This window comes from Hyperoodon ampullatus (assembly GCF_949752795.1).
Source record: "Hyperoodon ampullatus genome assembly, chromosome: 6".
Classification (NCBI taxonomy): Eukaryota; Metazoa; Chordata; class Mammalia; order Artiodactyla; family Ziphiidae; genus Hyperoodon; species Hyperoodon ampullatus.
Window position 1 is genome coordinate 116,607,593 of NC_136919.1, and position 25,150 is coordinate 116,632,742.

General features: G+C 38.7%; 1 protein-coding gene across 1 annotated transcript; it reads left to right on the top strand.

Annotated features, from left to right (window-relative positions):
• Nucleotides 1-7: 7 nt before the first annotated feature.
• BNIP3L (BCL2 interacting protein 3 like) lies at nt 8-25,150 on the top strand (the record flags this gene model as incomplete). Its single annotated transcript, XM_079706424.1, has 6 exons — nt 8-107; nt 7,379-7,562; nt 11,945-12,017; nt 16,590-16,693; nt 16,812-16,961; nt 24,535-25,150. 6 exons carry the CDS (start codon nt 8-10, stop codon nt 24,581-24,583), a joined length of 660 nt encoding a protein of 219 aa, XP_079562550.1. The 3' UTR covers nt 24,584-25,150.

Genomic DNA, 25,150 nt, shown 5'->3' on the forward strand with positions numbered 1-25,150 from the left:
CCCGACAATGTCGTCTCACTTAGTAGAGCAGCCACCGCCCCCGCACAACAACAACAACAACTGGGAGGAAGGTGAACAGTCTCTGCCCCCACCAGCAGGCCTCAACAGTGAGTGCTGGGCCGGCGGGCTCGGTAAAGGGGATGGGGGAGGAGGAGCTGCTCGGGCCGCAGCCGCCAGCTCCGCGCGGGGAGCGGGAGGAGGAGGCAGACCATTGGTCAAGGCCTAGGATGTGCGGGTGACTGACAGCTCCCATCACCTGTCAGGAGGAGTTGCTCCTGTCTTCCTCCAGACCTGGCTCAGCTCCCTCCTGGGGTCTTGGGTGGGGGGCTGCTTGGGTTCGCCGTTGGGAAGGGTAGGTGGGTGGGAAGACGAGGGGGTCGAGCGGATCCCACCTGTGGTGGGCCCCTGAGCGGAGCCAATCGGGGCGTGGAGGGGCGGGCCTTGGGGCGCGGGGAGGGAGGGTGGGCGGAGCGGGCCGCCAAGTGGACGTGGGCAGGGATGGGGACGTGCGGCGGGGACGCCAGGGGATGGACGCGGGCGGCGGACTGAGAGGAGGGGGCGGGCGAGGGACGGGCGGGAGGTAAAGTGTGCGGCAGGCCTTGGGCCAAGCCCGGCTGACCCCACCTCACTGGGTCGGCCTTCCCCCAGGGCTCAAAATGCGAGCCCTCTCGTTGCGTTCCTTTGTTAGCACAAGCTGGCCAGGAGAATTATTTGGTAATTTAGTGGTTACTTGTATCACGTGACGGGGGGGGGTGAGGAGGCTATACTACTTTTTTTAAAAGATGTTTCAGAGTTGCTCAAGTAATTTTTTTTTTTTTTTTTTAAACACTGGGGTTGTGTGTCCTGTAAACCTGCTTACGAACAGCTTCTTGAACCATCCAAGATTACACAGATCACGGAGTCTGGGGCAATGAATTTTCAGAAACGGGATTAAAAATACATTGGTACACTGGGGCGGTTGAAAGTTAATGGCAGTATCGAATTACGACCAACTACAGTTGCTTTTGCTAACATTCTGGTGCTTAGACATCTTGTTCTAAGGTGATTCCCTGTTGTCTTTAAAGCTCGCTGGAAGTCTTGGAAAGGTTCTTGCCTTAACCTTCCTGTAATTTACCTTTTGAAAGAGGTGGTTGGGACATTTAGCGTATGGCCAGATGAAGTCGTTTGAAAATCAGTTGGATGCTTAAATGACACTTAAAGGCACTCTAAGATCTTTCATCAGAGGGAGGTGTTCCAGCGTGGCCTAACAACTATTTTAGGGAAGAGAGTTCCTGTCCTCACAAGATGTTTTCATTGCTTATTCTTTTTGCTCCATCTTTTGATTAGGTGATTCTTTAAATGTTGACTTTTAAAAACTTTTTAAGTGTCTTATGTTCTAGAATGTAAGATTTAGATATTTCCCACAGTAAATTAAGATTAATTTCTGTGTGTTTTAATGTTCTTTGCTTCACATATTAATATGCATTTTTAAATTAATTACCTGTATTTAGAACCGTGTGATTTTAGAACGGGAAGAAACTTTAGCGATAACTGTCCAGTTTTACTTACTGGTAGAGAAACAGGTCTATTTAGAATGGATAAAAAACAAGGTTCTACTGTATAGCACAGGGAACTATATCCAGTCTCCTGGGATAAACCATAATGGAAAAGATACAGAAAAAAAGGATGGGTATATATGTATAACTGAGTCACTTTGCTCTGCAGCAGGAATTAGCACAACATTGTAAATTAACTCTACTTCAATAGAAAAAACAAACAGGTCTAGAGTAAAGTGTGTTGTCCAAGTTCACGGCAGGCTAGGTCCTAGAGCTGAGGTTTTACTTTCACCCGATCTAGTGTTGCTTTCAGGACACTTCTTTTCATTGGCCCACAATCCCCTGATTATGTGTGTTTCTTATTCTCTCAGTGTTATGCCACCTAATGTATAGAGGTGACCTGCCTATCGATCTCTTTTTAGTGTACTGTTTCTTAATTGTACTCCAGTTTTCCTGTGATACTTACAAGTTAGCTGTTTGGTTAGTACGTGTACCCGACTTCACAGAAAGCAAAGGAATTTTTCTTTTCCTTTGACCATGTAACAGAAAAATGGGGTTGAGCTCTATGTGATGGTTTTCCTCCGTGTCCTGACAGACCTCTGAGGTCTTTGATGTCCTTGGCCAATCAGGTACTGCTACGTTTGTATTAGCTCTTACAGAAGTGCAAGAATGCTCCGCCTGTGTGCGATATCAAAATGTTGCTTTGGGAAATCTGCTAGATAGAAAGTATTTTATTTGAGCTAGGGTGAGCTGCTTTTAAATGTTACTGAAAAGCTTTCAGATAAGTGCCATGTTTCATTACACTCCTCTCGCCTTTTACTATTTTTTAGCTCATTATACAATACTGGACTGAACAAAACAAGAAGCCTTATTGATTCCTTCAAGTGATTTTTGGGCACTGAGCAAAACAACTTATTCAGGCATCTAATACTATCCGAATTGCTGATAAGTTGAAGTTGTTTGTTGCATAAAGTCGCACAACTCTGAAAAACAGGAGATGAACTCATTGTACAGATTATCTCTGGCTTGGGATATTATCTTTAGTTCAGGGATCAAAGTTTTAATAGAAAATTATTGAAATATTTGGAATAATGAAACCGTTCTCTGATTTTTTTTTTTTTTAATTTTATCCTTGTATGGGGACTGTTCGCTTTCATTACAAATTAGTGGACAAATATCTGAACTACTTCCAAAGTTAAAAGGCTATTTTCCAGTTGATAGTTTTATTCTAGAGAAAACTATCAAGTTACTTAAGAATATTGGACATTTATGTCATAAAATTCAGTAGGTAATATGAGGAAAATTATGGTAGTAATAAAATTCTTGTTATTGTCTCACGTAGGAAGTGCAGCCTTTTTCTTCTTCTTCTTTTTTTTTTTTTTTAGTACAGCCTTTTTTAAATATTTACAGTTATGATGCACTTGCTTCCTCAGTATGGCAAGAAGGCTTTTAAGGCTATGACACGTGAAACTCCAATGCCTTATAATACTGTGTTTTTTTAGAAAAATGTTAGTAAATGTTCTCAGTCTGGATCCCAGCATCAGGTACTTGAAATAAAATACATGTTTTGAGGAAAGAAAATAAGACATGATGAAATGTGTTAGCCCTGGTTAGGATGAGTTACACATGGAATTGAAAAGTTGAGGAAAGAATGAGAAATATTCTTTTTCCTTTTCTCCCTTCCCCCATTCGCTCACTGTCCTTGCAAGAGGATTAAACTGGTGATTATAAAATTATAAAGAGTAAATACAGCATACAGTCATGAATGCAAATCACAATTACTGGACCAGCCTTCATGAGGAACTGTATTACAGAATGTAGAAGCGTGCATCTCTGAATCCTCTTAGCAGTTCTCAGACTTAAACTAGAAAATAGCTCCTGTAGTGTGTATATGTACCACCTGGCGTAAGAGAACCATTGTTAGTTTGTAAGTAGTCTTTTAATATAATAGAGCCTCCAGTTTTTAATTTTAAAGCTTATTTATTAGGAAGGGAATTCACTCTGAGATTTTTTTTCTGCATTGCATTGCTTGGACAGCACAGTCCTCATGTCTTATTTCCTTTCCAACTAAAAAGGGACTTTGTGAGGATTGGTAGTGTTAGAACGTCAAGAAATTCGGAGGCTATAAATCGGGAATGAACTAAGAGATGAGAAAAAGGTATGTGTAGTTCATCTATTGAGAAAGATAAGTTTGATTTTTTCCACTTTACTCAAAAGATAAAGCTAGTATGTAAACATTTTTTTTCAGATCTAAATTTTTTTTTTCTTTACTGGAGTATAATTGCTTTAAGTATGTAAACATTTAATGGATATCTATGTCCTAACTTTCTCTGCAGAACTGATTATTTCCATAGATGATATTACTGGAACAGAATTAAGAGTTAAAGGAAATCTGCCATTTTAAGGCTTTTAATGGGTATTGCCAGATTACCCAGCAGAATGTTCATGGAAGTCCTGGTTGTAATAACAAAATATTAGAAACAATCATTTGGGTGATGATTAACCATTGCCATTTGGATAATGGTTTAAAGCATGGTATATCTTTATGATGGGATGCAGTGCAGTTCCAAAGAATAAGGTAAGGCAATATATATTGACATTGAAAGACATCAACAAGTTGTTAGGTAAGAAACACTATTTACAGAAAAATATATACAGTACAATTCCATTGTTTTTATTTGTAATAACAAAAGCAAAACACAGAAAACAAAAGTATTCTCTGGAAGTCTACATATGAAACTGTTAAAAGTAGTTTCCTTTAGGAGTAGGAATGAGAGGTTGGGAGGAGAGGTATCAGTTTTTTTCCTTCACGTACTGATGTTTACATTTTCAAGGAATGCATTAATTTTGTAGTAAGAAATGTTTTTAAAAGATACTGAGTATAATTATAATAGTAACTAACACCTAGCACTTGTTATGTACTCGGAACTTTTCGTTGTGTTTTATTCCTGTCATCCTCCCAACAGCCCTTTAGGTAGATGCGGTGTTTTGTTTTGTTTTTTTTCCACTATGTGCAGGCAACCATTCGGTGTGTTTTTCTTAAATTGAGGTGTAAGTGACATATAACATTATATTAGTTTCAGGTGTACAAAATAATGATTTATTTATTCATTCATTTTGAAATGACCACCGCAGTAAGCCTAGTTAACATTCATCACCACACAGAGTTACGAAAAATTTTTTCCTTATGATGAGAACTTTTAAGATCTACTCTCTTTTCTTTCAAATATACAATACAGCTATTAACTATAGTCACCATGCTGTACATTACATCCCCAGGACTGACTTCTCTCCTGACTGGAAGTTTCTACCTTTTGATCACCTTCAGGTAGACACAGTTATTATCCCTATTTTACAGATGAGAAAACTGGAACATAGAGAGGTAACTGGAACACAGAGAGGTTAAGTGACCTGTCTAGGCTGTGACAATTTGATGTGAGAGAAGGGGAGTCTGGGACAACTGGACGTGATAGAAGGTAGAAGGAGAGTCTGGCTTCAGTCTGTGCTCCGAGCCACTATGCTAATACATGCCCGATAGGTATTGTCTGCCTTGAGTAGAGATGCCTTCAGTTACGTTACAGAGTGTTAAGGCAATTACAGGTCCTTTTCACTAAGCTTTTCTGGGTGAGTCTCCTCAAGTTCCTACATTATGATTACTTACATATATTTAATGTAGAAGGTAGAATTTAGATATGGGTGTGGAAGTCCTTCAAAAAAGCAAGGTTTTGAAAACCTGATATCGTTACAGCCTTTTTTCTCTCTGATCAGCTGCTTCAAGTGAACGTTAATTGTATTTTAGAGAAGACTGGCTTCCACGGAGACCCATCTAGAACTCCTGGTTCCTTAGTTCTGCTTCTGCCAGAGCACCTCCAGCCTTTTATTTTTTTCACATTGGGCTTCTGTACAAGAACTGGTCCCATTGGTATAGAATAAATTGGACAGTCCTAGAAAGAGTGGGAGTAGAAAAGAAACAGTTTGTTCATCATATACCTCTCTCTCTGTCGCTCTGTTCAGTTAAAATATTTTGTAGAGCTCTACATCTAGGGATGCTCATGGTATATTTCTTATGCATTCCAGAGGCGCTCCACACGTATTTAGTTAAATGACCTTCAGTGTTAGATCTGTCTTACTAGCTTTGCTAGTTGAATTTCTTCATCCATTTTGAGTACTGCCTAGTCTGTGTCCATTTTTGTGTGTGCACAGAATGAGACCATGGAGATGTCATGGAGTCGTGTTGTTTGGCAGTACAGTCCCGAAGAATCGGGGGTGATGATGGGACTCTGACAGCCACTGGGACCACCTTGGAGGGGAAGGAGGGAAAGGGTACCTTCACTTCTATGGAGCAAACGCTGTTCTAAGTATATTACAAATATCAGCTCTTTTAACTAGTGTATTGATGAGTATCTCCTGTTTACTAGGCACTTTACCTGTGTTGCTCTGTTTAATGCTCACAGCAACCCTGGGGGGAAGGTACTATGTAATCATCTCTGTTTTACAAATGAGGAAACTGAAGCTCAGGAAGTCATAGTAAGTGGGAGAGTCAGATTTCCAACCAGGGCTACCTTTGAGCTTTTCCTTTGTAGACGGGTGATGTTGAGTTCACTTCTGGGCCTGGATTAGCGGTCATCTCATGTAGAGTGCATTTTAGGGTTTGAGCCTCTTATTCTGATTTACGGATGGAAGACTGTTCTGCCACAGAGCTCTCTCTAACACTTGTGCTTGGAGTTTAGAGAAATGGCTCCACCAACCTGCTTGGTTATGTTTTCTAAAACAAAATTTGTTGTAAGGAATGGAAATCAGAAAAAAAAATACACCACTCTCTTTTTGTTATGAAGTTGTTTTATTGGCGACTGTTGTCAATGCTTATTAGAATTCAAGGACCTTCATGTAGTCAGCAAACTCATGGAGCCAATATTTTCAAGACCAGTCCAAATTACCAGGGCCCCATCCTTTCCTGTGGCTCCACCCCCTTTGACTGTTCGCCTGAGGCAGCGTCAGTGTTGCCCTGTAGCAGATGCCTGGTTTTCTGCCCCAAACCAACGAGGCTTCATGAAAACCCTAGAAAGTGGGAACTGGTGGGAGAGAAGAGAGAAAAGGCAAGCTTGCAAGGTATGTTTAGTGCATAGAGAAAGGAGAAGCAGAAAGAGTGAGGCATAAAGCAAGGGAAGAAGGTAATGTGTGGGACAGGGATAAAGCTTTTTTTTTAGGGTTTTTAAGCGTTCTCACCTGATTTAGGTAAGAGCCAGCTGCATTCATTTTATGCCGCAGACTTGCACACAAATTGAAATGTTGATGATTGGATTTAGGTTCCCTCTCCAGGAAGGTCTCAATTGTTTGTGCTAATTAAGGCACCGTTGTTAACATACTTAGATGACCTTTATGAAGTTTCTAAATACGGGGGAGAAGATACAACTAAATAGCTGAGGCAGACTGTGGAAAGAATACATATGTAATTAAAATATTAAACGTAAGTACCCTGTCTGGTAATAAAGTAGCTGTTTATTTTTTGAAAAGCAACCTAAAAATTTTCAGTCAAGTATGTATTGTATGTAAATTAAGTTTTAACCAGAGAGAAAACTGGCTGAAAGACACATCTTCTAAGATACCCATTTTAGAAGTCCAGCTTCTTCTAAATCAGTTGATTGCACGAGCTCCTTCAGAAGCAGAACTATATAGATTTTCAGACTTTTATTGCTCCTTGTTTATTTTCTTCAGAATGCTTTGGCATTTGGTTTGAGGCGAGCCAGAATTCTTATCTGAATTCACCATGTTCACACGCTGTGTGCACTCGAGAGACTCCTGTCCTGCTGTGGTTGACTGCGGTTATCTGACTCGTCCAACAGGTTCCTGGGTGGAGCTCCCCATGGACAGCAGCAATGGCAGTGATAATGGCAACGGGAAAAACGGGGGTCTAGAGCACGTACCCTCCTCCTCCTCTATCCACAATGGAGACATGGAGAAGATTCTTTTGGATGCACAACATGAATCCGGACAGAGCAGTTCACGAGGCAGTTCTCACTGCGACAGGTAAGTGAGATCGATCCACGTTTTGGTGGAATTCTGGAAACGGATGGGTTGCAGGGTTACCTCCCACTAGAAAAAATGAGTCGCTTACATCTTCCTTTGACAAAATTTACAACTCCCGATTCCTTGCAGCATGTGTATTTAAATCACATAGCCCACTGACAAGGACAGGAGTGCCCACTTTTTCCTCAGCTTAAATCCGTTTCCTTAGATCGTGTCGTTTTCAGATGTTTACTAGTTTAAAAATCAGCGGTGTAAGTGTTTACTTACAGAATTAACCTAACTTTCTCCCGTTTTCCTTTGTCCTTTCACAGCTCTTTCTGCCTCAAATACAGTTACCTCTGTAATCTCTGCCCTCCCTTCTAAATTGTGAGGCTTTAAAAGGCAGGGATCCTGTTTCATCTCCTCTGTACCCTTGACAGTCAACGATGCTGGTATATAGTAGACATTCAGGAAATGTTTGAGTCGCAGGAAGTACAGGTTGATTCAGCTTGTTGTATAGCAGTATTTGCACGGTGGAAGCACCAACTAAGGTCTGTAAAGATAGTTACTTTTGAAGGCGGCCATTGCGTTTCCTTAGAGCTCTGAGGAAGTTTTGTTTCAGACCTTGTTTTTCTCTATTTGGCTTGGGGAGACATTCTTCAATTAAGGACTGCATGTGGTGAAAGAGTTAAGAATACAGACACGTATGAGGAGAGTGAAACTGAGTTGTTAGTTTATTTTTCAGTACAAGCTTCTCTTTTTTCCAGAGGGGCTAGGTATTACATGACATAGTGGTATATTGAACATTCTTAGACCAGTGACAGCCATAGTATTAGCATTCTGGGGTACTGGATGATCTTCTGGCTAATTAAGAGTTCACTGTTATTGGCCATGTAGAAAATGCAGATACACAGGAAATAGACTAAGGGGACGTCTAAAAATGTAAACAGTGATTATCTCTAGGGGATGGAATGATGGCCATTTTTCTTCTTCCAAATTTTCATACTTGGTAAAAATTGTGTGTGTGGTACATATTATTTCCCATCAGAAAAAGTAGAAAAGGAGAATCAAGAGTTAAATCATGTTCGAAGTGCCTCCATGACTTACGATCCACTGATGTCACCAAGGCCGCAGAGGACTGGTCTGACGGCTCTCTGGCACGCCCACCTCCCAGTCACATCCCTCACGTGTCCCTGTGCTTCTGAAGAGCCGGGATGGCTCTTGTCATGAGCAGAAGCAGAGCAGATGGCTCTTCTCTGAGCAGCTTGCCACCAATTCTGGGAGCTACGACATTAGTCTGTTTTTGAGAATCACGTTTATATTATGTTACATTTATGTTGTGAGACTCACCGATGGGTTTTCTGAAGTTTTCTGCTGCTTATGGGCTTGTTGATAAGCCTTTTATTATATGTTCAAGTACTGGTGAGTCCCTTAACGTGCTGTTCACTTGGTGCTGTCATGGAGCAGAGATAAGATCACCTGCCCGGCCTTCTGGTCATCTTAACGTCATTTCTGATTGCAGTTATACTTGTGATTAAATACAAATTCATCTTCCCGTGATCGTGTTTCAGTTAGGTTTCTGAACATGTAAATCGAGATGTGGCTGGTGCACTTGGACACTTTCCTGTTCTCCGCTTACACATCTTCAGGCTCTGGGTCACTGGTCACGTCTCAGGGGAGGCCTACAACTCTAGCTCAGTAATGCTCTCCTGGGATATCTAACACTTGAACATTTAAGGATGTCTTCACAGTTCATGTCATCTGAATTGCCAGCATCTCTAGATTTGAGGCTGTTAAGCAGTGCTTCTTGTAGGCGGAAATGTTTTAGGATTGTTGGCTATTCGTCCCCAAGCTAATTTATGTATATTTTCGTACATATTTAAAAATTTAAAAATTATTCCATTGGTATATTTTTGTCACTGTGGTGGTTGTTAGAAGAGACCCCCATGTGTTTTGCTTTGTGCTCCAGCCTATTGTAGGAGTTTCCAACCTACACACTATATTCCCACAGGGAGCTTTTTATTTTTATTTTATTTTATTTTTTTTGCGGTACGCAGGCCTCTCACTGCTGTGGCCTCTCCCGTTGCGGAGCACAGGCTCCGGATGCGCAGGCTCAGCGGCCATGGCTCATGGGCCTAGCCGCTCCGCGGCATGTGGGATCTTCCCAGACCGGGGCACGAACCCATGTCCCCTGCATCGGCAGGCGGACTCTCAACCACTGCGCCACCAGGGAAGCCCAGGGAGCTTTTTAAAATACCAGTGCACAGACCCCATCCCTAGAGAATCTTGTTCTGTTGTCAAGACATGAGAAAAAAATTTTTTTTTTAAGATGTTGGGGTAGGAGTTTTTATTAATTTTTTAATTTATTTTTGCTGTGTTGGGTCTTTGTTTCTGTGCGAGGGCTTTCTCTAGTTGTGGCAAGTGGGGGCCACTCTTCATCGTGGTGCGCGGGCCTCTCACTGTCGCGGCCTCTCTTGTTGCGGAGCATAGGCTCCAGACGCGCAGGCTCAGTAGTTGTGGCTCACGGGCCCACTTGCTCCGCAGCATGTGGGATCCTCCCAGACCAGGGCTCGAACCCGTGTGCCCTGCATTAGCAGGCAGATTCTCAACCACTGCGCCACCAGGGAAGCCCGACATGAGAAAATTTTAAAAGCTCCCCAGCTGACCCTAACATGAGCCAGGATAATAATGCATCGCAAATGGATCAGTCTGCCAGTGAAACGTTGTTTGTCTAAGTGAGCTTGGTGCCAGTGGTAAGAAGAGTGTAAAGTAGAGCTGTGCTTCTCTTGTCTTTTTGACTTGGTCATTCTGCTACCTTGACCTGGTCATGGCTCTGTAAGGCTGGTCCTTAACTTGATCTCTGGCTGTGAATCCAGCAGTGTTATGAGCATAATAACAGTACACTGAGGACAACAAGAGTCCCTCGTTCTACATGGTTCCTGTGCTATAGCCTGAGATTTCTTGTTCAAGACAAAACTTTTCTAAATACAATAATACGGTGGTTTGGTATGGAATCAGTTTTTCACTTTTCCTTCCCCCGTTTAAGAATCTCCTACATCAGTTACAATAGTCAAAGACTATTACATCAGTTTATAATAGTCAAAGACTGGTGATCTTACTTACTTCCCAGTCAGTCTCACCAGCATCTGTATATATTACCATTGTACTCATGCTCTTGACAGCGTTGATAGTTAATATCTATTCCTTTGAGCAAGTTAAGCCTGGAGCATCCTTCAGGCCCACTTGAGTTTACATTTGGGGAGGTGGGGTGTGTAGTGAAAGATCTAGTGACTCGCTGTGGTTACACAAGGAATCATTGATAAAGCTAAGAATAGCACTTAGCACATTGTATTCATCTCTTGTATCAAGTACAGCTTGTGACCATGTATCTTTGTCTAAAAATGTATCTGTAAATTTTTATAGTTCTGGGAATATATCTTGTACTTGGTAAAAGTTATCACTTGCTATAAGTTTATATAATTCACTCTGAAATATCTCAAAGTCAGTATTTCAAAAATAGGTAAAATAGTGGTTCTCAAACTGTTTGGTCTCAGTACTCCTTTACACTTGTAATAACTGTTGGGGACCCCAAAGATCTTTTGTTTATGTGGGTTATATATTTTGATATTTACTATATTAGAAATTAAAACTGAGAACATTAAAAAATATGTATTCACTCATTCAACAATAAGCCTATTACATGTTAACATAAGTAACTTTTTTAAACAAAAATTACCTGTTTTCCATAACCAAAAAATTAGTAAGAATAGTGGCATTGTCTTACATTTATGCAAATCTCTTTAATATCTGGCTTAATAGAAAACAGCTGGATTCTCACCTGCTTTTACATTCTTTCTGTTGTGCTATTACACATAATTTAGCCTTTGGAAATTTTCACTGTACACGCATGGCAAAATGAGAATGAAAAAGGCAAATAAATCCTGATAGTATTATGAAAACAATTTTAACCTCAAAGACCCTTTGAAAGAGTCGTTAAGAGCTGCTTTCACACTTTGAGAATAGCTGGTGAATTGTTTAACGATGAAAGAACTTTGAGAAAAAGAACCCCAAACTAGAGTTTCTGAATTTGAAGATCATTTTACTTTTATTGGAAAAAGAGTAAAAATAAGAAAATGTGACATTCTTGTATCTTTAGGTAGTATTTCCGTTGCAGATTTATTATTGCAAAGGAATTTATCACCACTGAAAAATTCTAGAACATTTGGGAGTAAGGGTGCTCAATTTCATTTTTTCTTACATGGGGTTATGGTATACTTTCTGATTTGCTGCTTTTTCAAAACATACCACTATAACTTTTAATTTTCTAATTTCCAGTAGAGGCTAATTTATTTGACAAAATGAGAATTAAAACTAATGGCTATAAATGTGTCTTTCTCTTCTAGCCCTTCCCCACAAGAAGATGGGCAGATCATGTTTGATGTGGAAATGCACACCAGCAGGGACCATAGCTCTCAGGTGTGTGTGTATGTTTGTTTATTTTTCTGATTTGCATTAGATAGTTAGGAAAAATGCAAATCTCTAAGTCTGTTTTGCTGAAATATAGTAAAGAATGTGAAGACTTTAAAAAATAGTTTGAACAATGGAATATTACTCAGCCATAAAAAAGAACGAAATAATGTCATTTGTAGCAACGTAGATGGACCTAGACATTGTCATACTGAGTGAAGTAAGCCAGAGAAAGACAAATATCATATGATATTGTTTATTTGTGGAATCTAAAAAAATGGTATAAATGAACTTATTTACAAAACAGAAATAGAGTCACAAATATAGAAAACAAACTTATGGTTACCAGGGGGGAAAGGGAGGGAGGGATAAATTGGGAGATTGGGATTGACATATACACAGAACTATATATAAAATAGATCACTAATAAGGACCTACTGTAGAGCACAGGGAACTCTGCTCAGTACTCTACAATGACCTATATGGAAAAAGAATCTAAAAAAGTGGATAAATGTTTATGTATAACTAACTGATTCATTTTGCTGTACACCTGAAACTAACAACATTCACAACATTTTAAATCAACTATACTCCAATAAAAATTTTAGAAAAATACTTCAAAGCCATTTTAAGTTATTCAGTTTCTGATGTTGGAATTTATGCTGCTGTGGTCGTCGTCGTGCTCCTTTACAGCTAAGAATTTTGGGTCCTAAAAGAATTGGGAAATTCTTGTCTGTAATGGGTCATTCCAATATTCCAGGCTAGTTTCTTGAGTTTATACATAGAAAACTGAGGCACATGTCTTATTTAAGGTCACAGAATAAATGAAACAGAAGGTGGTTGTAGAACCAGGTGTGAAAACTTTTTTGCGTCTGAAATCAAATCAAGCTAGAGACAAAATTCACCTAAATTACGCAGGATTCCTTAAGGTAAAGAAGTTAAATATAGTTTCACTAGGAGTTGACATTGTTGGAAATATAGATGGATATAGTATTGAAAGCTTACAAAGGTTTTTATTGTAAAACTTGGGATAAATAAATAATTGTCATTAATGATTTAGAATGTTCATTGACTTTATTGATGTGTCAGATCACCTGCAAGTGTCAGAGTGCAATTTTTTTTTAATAAATTTTTTTTATTTATTTATTTTTGGCTGTGTTGGGTCTTCGTTGCTGCGCTTGGGCTTTCTCTAGTTGTGGCGAGCGGGGGCTACTCTTCGTTGCGGTGCGCGGGCTTCTCATTGCAGTGGTTTCTCTTGTTGTGGAGCCCGTATGGGCTCTAGGCATGCGGGCTTCAGTCGTTGTGGCACATAGGCTCAGTAGTTGTGGCTTGCGGGCTCTAGAGCTCAGGCTCAGTAGTTGTGGCGCACGGGCTTAGTTGCTCCGCGGCATGTGGGATCTTCCCGGGCCAGGGCTCAAACCTGTGTCCCCTGCATTGGCAGGCAGATTCTTAACCACTGAGCCACCAGGGAAGTCCAGATCAGTCAATTTAAACCAGGTTACATTTTTGAAAAAGCAATCTAACTCCTATAAGAAAAACATTATATCCTTTAGAGTAAGACTTCTAGTAAGAGAGAAATCAATAGGAATAATATACTTGAACTTTCAAAAAGCCTTTTACATTGCTTGTTTTTAATTGAGGAAATGATAATTCAAAAATTAGTTACTTTAGGGTTTGGGAAGGTGTATTTTTTTTTTCATGAATTAGAAGGAAGCTTAGGGTTAGGAAACAGTTAAAAACAGTTAATAAAGGACTTAATGGTACTTGCTCTTATTGAATTTTTTAGATCGTCTATATGAGGAATATATGACATTTTTAGCTTTTTTAGGAGGAGGAAGGAAAGGAGCTAATATTTACTAGATATATTCCAGGTGTGAAATTTTTTTTTTTTTAATTTTTTCCCACTGTAGTGTTCTCAGTCCAGTGAAAGAGGTGACATAATGCCCATGAATGAATTGGAAAAAATGAAGCATTGTCTTAATTAAGTTACTTACCTAAGATCAGAAGCAAGTAAGTGATAGAGTCAGGACTGAAACTGGGGCTGCCTGGGCCTGTGGCCCCTGTTCTACTAAAATAAGTCAATGAATGGGATTGATTTCAGAAGAGCTCACAAGGTCGTGAGAATGAACTAAAACATGTCTGGTGAGTCGTGGTACAAGGAAGCCTAAGGTGTAATGCATTTAGGAAAAAGTTGTTCAAACTGGACTTTTAGGATGATGGTCCTCAAGAGTCAGTTTTGTAGCAGAAAATAGATGGTAGATTGTCTCTCAGAGGCGTTTTTCAGTGTGTTTCTGGGACCAAATAGGCCAGCACAGGGTCGGGTGGCATTGGAAGGTGATACAAACTGAAAATGTCTTCCTTTTCCCTCCTGTAAAACTGTGGTTTATCTGTTCTGTGCTATGTAGTTTAATAGCCACATTTAGAGACCTAAGAGAGCTTGAGGTGGGCCAGAGAAGGAAAATGTAAGTGATTAGAAGATAAGGGACTGCCCATGATAATAGGCTGAAATGATCAGAATCTTCTGTCTGAATAGATATAGGTGTGGAGCGAGGGTTATTGATTTGGATAAAGGCATGAATATTACTTCATTAGACTAAGTGCATTTTTACCATATTCTGAAATTCCAAGAATCAGAAGGCAATTTAAAGCCTAAAGCTGGCAAATTTAAGATTAATAAAAGGAAGCACAGGGCAGTAGTGAATGAGGAGAGCTTACAGTTCTTATTCTTAAGGTAAGCATTCTAAACTGATCTGGGAAGTTTTTGGTTTTTTTGTTTTTGTTTTTTTAATAATAGCCCAAAGATCATCATCTTTAAAAATTAGAATAAAATCTTATTATATTTTCATTCTTTTGGGAAGTATGAAATACTAGCTTGTTCACACATTTAAACCTGAATCTTTGAGCAGTTTTAGAAGCGATATTTAAGACCAATGTTGGAAACTGAACAGAAGTGACCTGCAGTGTGTTGAATGAGGTATGGTGTGGCACAGGCTGATCTATAAGTAAATTGTAACAATTTATCGTTTTTGATTTAGGGTATTTTCAGATTTACTCCAGAGAGCCAACTCATGATTCTGAGTAATCTCAATACTCAGTGGAACAAGTTTAATCCTAAAGCCTACATTATGTCATTCAGTGGTATTTGCCAAGTCCAGCAGAACTAAATAAGAATGATAGTACCAGGGTAGCAAAAATCCACAGGGATTTTACTTTCTGTTTGGTAGCAAAAGGGACCATCTATATCTAGAGATTCTCTGAAGCTACCTTCCTGGAGCAGCTGTTTCAGAGAATTTTCATAACTACCTACAAAAGAGAATAAAAGTTTTAATTCTATCCAAACAAAATAACAAATCAAAATAATTCTTAGCTTTGAGACCCTTTGGTTTGAGGTCATAGCATTATATTCCTTAAAACTGAATAAATAATGCTGTGTCATTTTTTAGGAATTTCTCGTCCTTGTGGGGTCTGTGGAAAGAGAAGCTATTGGAAATTTTGATTGTTCTTAACCTGAAACTTTAGGTTATTATCATTAGCAAGGAAAAGGACTTTTTTTATTTATTTGATGTGGAAGATGTCCAGCTCTTACTCTGTATTAAATAAATTACTCTTAAAACTTTTGGCTTAAATAGTTTTGAATAAACCTTTGAAAATGTTTGGATAGCAATTTGTCTAAAAATCTCCTTCTAGGGAGTAAAACCTAATGCCTAAGAGTGGGGGCTATAGAGACCATTTGCCTGTGTTTGAATACTGGCCCTGCTACTTACCGCTTATAGAAACTTGGGCAGTCACTTAATTTATGTCTCGGATTCCTCATCTGTAGAATGGAATAGTAATAGTTCCTTTTTTTTACAGGATTGTTGTAAGGTAAAGGTTAATGCATGTAAAGTGCTTAGACTGATGCTTGTCTCTTGATAAATGCTTAATAAATACTAGTTATTTTAAGTTATTATAAATTGTTTACTTCCTCAGCCCAACTTCCAGTTATTTATTTTCTCATTACTTTGTATTTGTTAGCATATACTTTTTGATGTTCCCCTTTGTTTCTAATTATGAAAAATTTTGAATGCATACAAAAGTAAAGAGGATATTACAATGGCCCTTCATACACGTATCACCCAGATTCAACGATTATCAGTGTTTTCCACACTTTAGTTACACTATATCCCCAAATATACTTTTTTCAGATTCATATTCTTTTTTTTTAATTGAGGAATAATTCAAATCTCAGGTTCATATTCTGTGTTTAGACATAACAGTGAAACTCACTCAAGTTTTTTTTTTGTTTTTTTTTTGTTTTTTTAGTTTCTGCTTTATAACAAAGTGAATCAGTCATACATATACATCTGTTCCCACATCCCTTCGCTCTTGCGTCTCTCTCCCAAGTTTTTTTTTAAGATGTTAAATACTCTGATCTTAGATCATTTTGTCAGCCTTTTTGGAAAAATGACATCTTTCTTACATAAAATTTATTGATGCCCAAGCTTATGATTTTTGTATATTTTCTGTCTAGATTTGTCTTCTGTAGTAGGAAGGATCATTCTTCCTTTTCTCCTTTTTTAAAATGTGAATTCGCCTTTACAGTCAGAAGAAGAAGTTGCAGAAGGAGAGAAAGAAGTGGATGCTTTGAAGAAAAGTGTAGACTGGGTGTCCGACTGGTCCAGTAGACCTGAAAACATTCCACCTAAGTAAGTCAGTACATGGTTCTTTTCAGTGGACACAGTGCATGTAGTGTGGGCTTGCTAATTCCCAAGATATTTTCAGCAAATGCATTTCTGACACCTGCCTCTGCATTTCTTCCCCCAGGGAGTTCCACTTCAGACACCCTAAACGTTCCGTTTCCTTAAGCATGAGAAAAAGTGGAGCCATGAAGAAAGGGGGGATTTTCTCTGCAGAATTTCTTAAGGTGTTCATTCCATCTCTCTTCCTTTCCCATGTTTTGGCTTTGGGGCTAGGGTAAGTACTGGTCAGTGCCTGAAGTTTCGTCCATTCGTTTATTCACAGATTTTATTTCCAGCTGTAAGAAATATACGTGAAAGCAGTTTGTGTTGTCCTTTTAATGTTTCAGCGCAAGTGGGGTGAACTTAGAAGAATTATTGAAGTCAATTCACTTTTGGTATATAGGGTTCCCCCGCTCTCTGAAAGTAGAGCATGTCTATGAAACCTTCCGTAAGCTGAAATGGTGTAAAGTGAAGAAGCAATTACCTTAGGACACATCTTGCTAACCGATGCACAGCATACATCGAGATAAAGCACAGATGCTCACAGGTGCAGTTCAAAGCTATGGGAGCTGGATGCTGAGGTGCTGAGTGTGGTTCCTGGGAAGGAGGCGCTCTCACTGCTCGGAGTGTGTTTCCTCTGTAACAGCTCACTGCAGAACCACTGCTGAACACTGTTCACTTTTTGCCTTTTTTTATGAAAGTGAAAATCCTCGTCGAATTTCTTTCAGTTATCGAAAACAGGTACTAACATAGGTCTAACCTACATAGCGAAGTAATGAAAAGCAAACTTTCGAAAAGCGGGGGATACCTATCCAATAAGCATTTTTTAAGAGTAGAGTTTTTTCTTATTTGAAAATAAGTTGTTCATATGATTTACTACCCTAAATGTTCATTTTAAAGTGAGCTCTTCTATATTTGATTTTTCTTTCTGGGTTTTGTTGTTGTTGTTTATAAATTACTCAAGATAAGCTGAGTTTTAAAGTAAATCAATCTTTAGTGTATAAAGTTGGCGTTGATGTGAGCATTTCTCTTTCCCAAATGGGAAAATATACCATTTTGTCGAGTAGTCCTTGAGTGCAACTGGAAAGCTGGTTGGGGTTACTACTGTTTTCTCTTTGTATTGACAGCATTTTTCTTTTCTTCTAAAATTGACCCCACGTTTACCTGCAATTCATTAAATTTTCAGGGGTTTCTTTTATTTTTTAATAGATCTTTATTGGAGTATAATTGCTTCATAGTACTGTGTTAGTTTTGGTTGCACAACAAAGCACATCAGCCATATGCATACATATGTCCCCATATCCCCTCCCTCTTGAGCCTCCCTCCCACCCTCCCTATCCCACGCCTCTAGGTCATCGCAAAGCACCGATCCCGTCTCCCTGTGCTATGCTGCTACTTCCCACCAGCCAACTATTTTACATTCGGTGGTGTATATATGTCGACGCCACTCTCACTTTGCCCCAGCTTCACCCTCCCACCCCATGTCCTCAAGTCCATTTTCTATGTCTCCCTCTTTATTCCTGCCCTGCAACTAGGTTCATCAGTAACATTTTCTTTTTTTTTTTTTCATTCCATATACATGCATTAGCATACGGTATTTGTTTTTCTCTTTCTGACGTACTTCACTCTGTATGACAGACTCTCAGGTCCATCCACCTCATTACAAATAACTCAATTTCGTTTCTTTTTATGACTGATTAATATTCCATTGTATATATGTGCCACATCTTCTTTATCCATTCATCTGTCGATGGACATTTAGGTTGGTTCCATATCCTGGCTATCGTAAATAGTGCTGCAGTGAACATTGTAGTACATGTCTCTTTTTGAATTATGGTTTTCTCAGGGTATATGTCCAGCAGTGAGATTGCTGGGTCATATGGTAGTTCTATTTTTAGTTTTTTTAAGGAACCTCCATACTGTTTTCCATAGTGATTGTATCAATTTACATTCCCACCAACAGTGCAGGAGGGTTCCCTTTTCTCCACACTCTCTCCAGCATTTATTGTTTGTAAATTTTTTGATGATGGCTATTCTGACTGGCGTGAGGTGATACCTCATTGTAGTTTTGATTTGCATTTCTCTAATAATTAGTGATGTTGAGCATCTTTTCATGTGCCTCTTGGCTATCTGTTTGTCTTCCTTGGTGAAATGTCTGTTTAGGTCTTCCACCCATTTTTTAACTGGATTGTTTGTTTTTTTGATATTGAGCTCCATGAGCTGTTTGTATGTTTTAGAGATTAATCCTTGTCTGTTGTTTCATTTGCAAATATTTTCTCCCATTTCGAGGGTTGTCTTTTTGTCTTGTTTATGGTTTCCTTTGCTGTGCAGAAGCTTTTAAGTTTAAGTAAGTCCCATTTGTTTATTTTTGTTTTTATTTCTGTTACTCTAGGAGGTGGGTCAAGAAAAATCTTGCTGTGGTTTATGTCTAAGAGTGTTTTTCCTATGTTTTCCTCTTAAGGGTTTTATAGTGTCTGGTCTTACATTTAGGTCTTTAATCCATTTGGAGTTTACTTTTGTGTATGGTGTTAGGTAGGGTTCTAATTTCATTCTTTTGCATGTAGCTGTCCAGTTTTCCCAGCACTGAAGAGGCTATCTTTTCTCCATTGTATGTTCTTGCTTCCTTTGTCGTAAATAAGGTGCCCATACGTGTGTGGGTTTATCTCTGGGCATTCTATCCTGTACCATTGATCTATCTTTCTGTTTTTGTGCCAGTACCATAGTGTCTTGATTACTGTAGCTTTGTGGTATAGTTTGAAGTTAGGGAGCCTCATTCCTCCAACTTCATTTTTCTTTTTTAAGATTACTTTGGCTATTCAGGGTCTTTTGTGTTTCCATACAAATTGTAAGATTTTTTTGTTCCAATTCTGTGAAGAATGCCACTGGTAGTTTGATAGGGATTGCATTGAATCTGTAGATTGCTTTGGGTAGTATAGTCATTTTCACAATATTGATTCTTCCAATCCAAGAACATGGTATATTTCTCCATCTGTTTATGTCATCTTTGATTTCTTTCATCAGTGTTTTATAGATTTCTGAGTACAAGTCTTTCACCTCCTTAGGCAGGTTTATTCCTAAGTATTTTATTCTTTTTGTTGCAGTGGTAAATGGGAGTGTTTCCTTAATTTCTCTTTCTGATTTTTTGTTGTTGTTGTATAGGAAAGTCAGAGACTTCTGTGCATTAATTTTGTATTCTGCAGCCTTACCAAATTAATTGATTAGTTCTGGTAGTTTTCTGGTGGCATCTTTAGGATCTTCTGTGTATAGTATCATGTCATCAGCAAACAGTGACAGCTTTACTTCTTTTCCAATTTTGTATTCCTTTTATTTCTTTTTCTTGTTTGATTGCTGTGGCTAGGACTTCCAAAACTATGTTGAAGAGAGGGATATCCTTCTCTTGTTTCTGATCTTAGTGGAAATGCTTTCAGTTTTTCACCATTGAGTATGATGCTTGCTGTGGGTTTGTCATATATGGCCTTTATTATGTTGAGGTAGGTTCCCTCTTTGCCCATTTTCTGAAGAGCTTCTATCATAAAAGGGTGTTGAATTTTGTCAAAAGCTTTTTCTGCATCTATTGAGATGATCATATGGTTTTTATTCCTTGTTAATGTGGTGTATCACATTGATTGATTTGCATATACTGAAGAATCCTTGCATTTCTGGGATAAATCCCACTTGATCATGGTGTATGATCCTTTTAATGTGCTGTTGGATTCTGTTTGCTAGTATTTTGTTCAGGATTTTTGCATCTATGTTCATCAGTGATATTGGTCTGTAATTTTCTTTTTTTGTGGTATCTTTTTCTGGTTTTGGTATCAGGGTGATGGTTGCCTCATAGAATGAGTTTGGGAGTGTTCCTTCCTCTGCAATTTTTTGTAAGAGTTTGAGAAGGATGGGTGTTAGCTCTTCTCTAAATGTTTGATAGAATTCACCTGTGAAGCCATCTGGTCCTGGACTTTTGTTTGTTGGAAGATTTTTAATTATGGTTTCAATGTCATTACTTGTGATAGGTCTGTTCATATTTTCTGTTTCTTCCTGATTCAGTCTTGGAAAATTGTACCTTTCCAAGAATTTGTCCATTTCTTTATGGTTGTCCATTTTATTGGCATAGAGTTTCTTGTAGTAATCGCTCATGATCTTTTGTATTTCTGCAGTGTCAGTTGTTACCTCTCCTTTTTCATTTCTAATTCTATTGATTTGAGTCTTCTCCCTTTTTTTCTTGATGAGTCTGGCTAAGGGTTTATCAATTTCGTTCATCTTCTCAAAGAACCAGCTTTTCATTTTATTGATCTTTGCTATTGTTTTCTTCATTTCTATTTATTTCTGCTCTGATCTTTATGATTTTTTTCCTTCTACAGACTTCGGGTTTTCTGTGTTCTTTCACTAGTTGTTTTAAGTGTAGTGTTAGGTTGTTTATTTGAGATTTTTCTTGTTTCTTGAGGTGAGATTGTATTGCTATAAACTTCCCTCTTAGAACTGCTTTTGCTGCTTCCCATAGGTTTTGGGTCGTTGTGTTTTCATTGTCATTTGTTTCTATGTATTTTTTTATTTTCTCTTTGATTTCTACAGTGGTCTCTTGGTTATTTACCAGCACACTGTTTAGCCTCCATGTATTTGTATTTTTTACAGTTTTTTCCCTGTAATTGATTACCAGTCTCATAGCGTTGTAGTCAGAAAAGATGCTTGATATGATTTCAATTTTCTTAAATTTTCTGAGGCTTGATTAGTGACCCAAGGTGTGATCTATCCTGGAGAATGTTCCATGTGCACTTGAGAAGAAAGTGTATTCTGCCACTTTTGGGTGGAATGTTATATAAATATCAATTAGACCTGTCTGGTCTATTGTGTCATTTAAAGCTTGTGTTTCCGTATTTATTTTCTGCTTGGATGATCTGTCCATTGGTGTAAGTGGGGTGTTAAAGTCCCCTACTATTATTGTGTTACTGTCAGTTTCTCCTTTCATGGTTGTTAGCATTTGCCCTATGTATTGAGGTGCTCCTATGTTGCGTGCATAAACATTTATAATTGTTATATCTTCTTCTTGGACTGATCCTTTGATCATTATGTAGTGTCCCTCCTTATCTCTTGTAACAGTCTTTATTTTAAAGTCTTATTTTATCTGGTACGAGTGTTGCTACTCCAGCTTTCTTTTGATTTCCATTTGCATGGAATATCTTTTTCCATCCCTTCACTTTCAGTCTGTATGTGTCCCTAGGTCTGAAGTGGGTCTCTTGTAGACAGCATATATATGGGTCTTGTTTTTGTATCCATTCAGCCAGTCTGTGTCTTTTGGTTGGGCCATTTAATCCATTTACATTCAAGGTTATTATCGATATGTATGTTCCTCTTACCATCTTCTTAATTGCTTTGGGTTTGTTTTTGTGGGTCTTTTTCTTTTTTGTGTGTTTCCTGCTTAGAGAAGTTTCTTTAGCATTTGTTGTGAAGCTGGTTTGGTGGTGCTGAATCCTCTTAGCTTTTGCTTATCTGAAAAGCTTTTGACTTCTCCATTGAATCTGAATGAGATCCTTGCTGGGTAGAGTAATCTTGGTTGTAGGTTTTTCTCTTTCATCGTTTTAAGTATATCCTGCCACTACCTTCTGGCCTGCAGAGTTTCCGCTGAAAAATCAGCTGATAACATTATGGGGATTCCTTTGTAATTTTTTTTTCCCTTGCTGCTTTTAATATTTTTTTCTTTGGATTTAATTTTTGTTAGTTTGATTAATATGTGTCTTGTTGTGTTTTTCCTAGGGTTTATCCTGTATGGGACTCTCTGTGTTTCCTTGACTTGGGTGACTATTTCCTTTCCCATGTTAGGGAAGTTTTCAACTATAATCTCTTCAAATATTTTCGCAGACCCTCTCTTTTTCTTTTCTTCTTCTGGGACCCCTGTAATTCAAACATTGGTGTGTTTAGTGTTGTTCCAGAGGTCTCTGAGATTGTCTTCAATTCTTTTCGTTCTTTTTTCTTTATTCTGCTCCTCGGCAGTTATTTCTACCATTTTGTCTCCTAGCTCTCTTATTCGTTCTTCTGCCTCAGTTATTCTGTTATTGATTCCTTCTTGTGTATTTTTCTTTTCAGTTACTGTGTTGTTTATCTCTTTTTGTTTGTTCTTTAGTTCTTCTAGATCTTTGTTAAACATTTCTTGAATTTTTCTCAATCCATGCCTCCATTCTATTTCTGAGATTCTGGATGATCTTAACTATCATTACTCAGAATTCTTTTTCAGGTAGATGGTCTATTTCCTCTTCATTTATTTGGTCTTGTAGGTTTTTACCTTACTCCTTCATCTGTGACATATTTTTTTTGCCATCCCATTTTTTTTTTTTTTTTTTTTAAATGAGTGGGATTGTGTTCCTGTCTTACTGGTTGTTTGGCCTGAGGCTTCCAACACTGGAGTTTGTAGGCTGTTGGGTAGAGCTGGTTCTTGGTGCTGAGATGAGGAACTCCATGAGACCTCACTCTGATGAATATTCCCTGGGGTCTGAGGTTCTGTGTTAGTCCAGTGGTTGGGACTTGGATCTCCCACCACAGGAGCTTCGGCCTGACCCCAGGCTCGTGAACCAAGATCCCGCAAGCCGCCGGTTCACTTTGGGCTTCTCCTGTCTCCTTGGGCATCAGAGTCCCCCACCAGCTGCCGGCAGGCGCCCTAGTTGTGGGGAGACTCCAACTCCGCATCTTCCCACACCGCCATCTTGACTCCTCCAGGGATGTCTTTTAAATTCTTCTTTTTTTCTTGATTTGAACAATTGAGGAAATATACTTTTGAAATATTTTAGGAGTTAAACACTTGTGGTTAAATATTTTTAAGACATACCTGCTATTCTCTTTGAGCATGCCCAATGGGTCCTTTTCTGTATATAATGAGCAGAAGAAGTACAGCATCTCTTATCTCTCCTTTAAGGAGCTCAGCATATGGGAGAGATGTTCACAGTAATGAACTCGGAAACATACGTGACTTTGCCACACACACCTCCTGTCTTTCTGGGTGCCTGATCTGCTTTTGTGAGGGTGAGGACAGTGATGGCACGCAACAAAACAGGGAGTATGTGAGAATGCTGCGTGGGGTAGGCATTCACATTCCCCTGCAGCATTGACTGCACAGTAGTTCATTTGCCCTCAAGAGGTTGGTCGGCTTTTGTACCTTGGAGGATCTCTTCCTTTTATGACTCTTCAGACTGTTTCTCTTGCTGGTGTAAGTGTAACTGTTATTATAGATGAATGTAGAAAACAAAAGGATTCTAAAAAGTAAAGTTGGTTTTATTACGTTGGGATGTGGGGCTAGTTCCATCTTTTCCTTAACTTCCCTTCTGCTTCTGTTATATAAGGGTCAGACCCTTGCTTGGCATGGGAAAGTAATATAAGGCCCTAATCCTTAAGAGTTAAACTGTTAGTAAGAGCATTTTAAAGCACTGGCAGCTTTGTAATTTGGTATATTAATGTATTTTGTGTCTGAAATATCAGTAGAATTTTTTGTCCACCACAGCGGACCGTCTCACAGGAGGTTGGCTCTGCTTTACTCTTTGAAGGGCTCTGTTCTCTCTGGCTTTGTTTTGTCTAATCATCGCCCCAGTGATGTCCAGTCCTGCCCAATAAGTAAACATAATCATATAAAACCAGTTTAGCTGGCTGATGACTAGCTTTAAGTAAGTCAGTGATGATTACAGGGTGTTAGGGAACTGTACACATGGACCTTTAGAGCCTTATACAATGGCTGAAAATTTTCATTTGTAAGTACAGTTCAACCTGTGGGCAAGTTGGTATAGAGCTGTTGAAACAGATGAAGCATGATATACTGTGTTTCCTTTCAGCATCTACATTGGAAAACGACTCAGCACACCTTCTGCCAGCACCTACTGAGGGAAAAGAAGAGCCCCTGGGAAAGTGTGTGACTTGTGAAGTGGTGTATTGTCACAGTAGTTTATTTGAACTTGAGACCATTGTAAGCATGACCCAACCTACACCCTATTTTTACATATCCAAGTTCCAGTAACTCTCAAATCCAATATTTTATTCAAACTCTGTTGAGGCATTTTACTAACCTCATTCCCTTTTTGGCCTGTAAAACACTTTAGAATTTCCTAACAGAGTTTCCTGTTGTTTAGAAATTTGCAAGGGCTTCTTTTCTGCAAATGCCACCAGCAGATTATAATTTTGTCAACAATGCTGTTGTCTCCTTTTAGTACCACCAGACTTAGACCTGCATCATTCATGGTATAAATTTTACTCTTGCAAGATAACTCCCATCTTTCTCTTAAAGCAAGACCAGGTTAGCAAATGATTAAAAGCTTTGTTGTTTTTTTTTTTCAAGACAAAGGCAAGCTTCCCTAAGCTTGAATTTATAGTTATTAAAAAATAAAACAAAAACAAACAAAATAGGACACAAGAAAAAAAATATCCTGGGCAATAAAAAATTATTTTAAACCA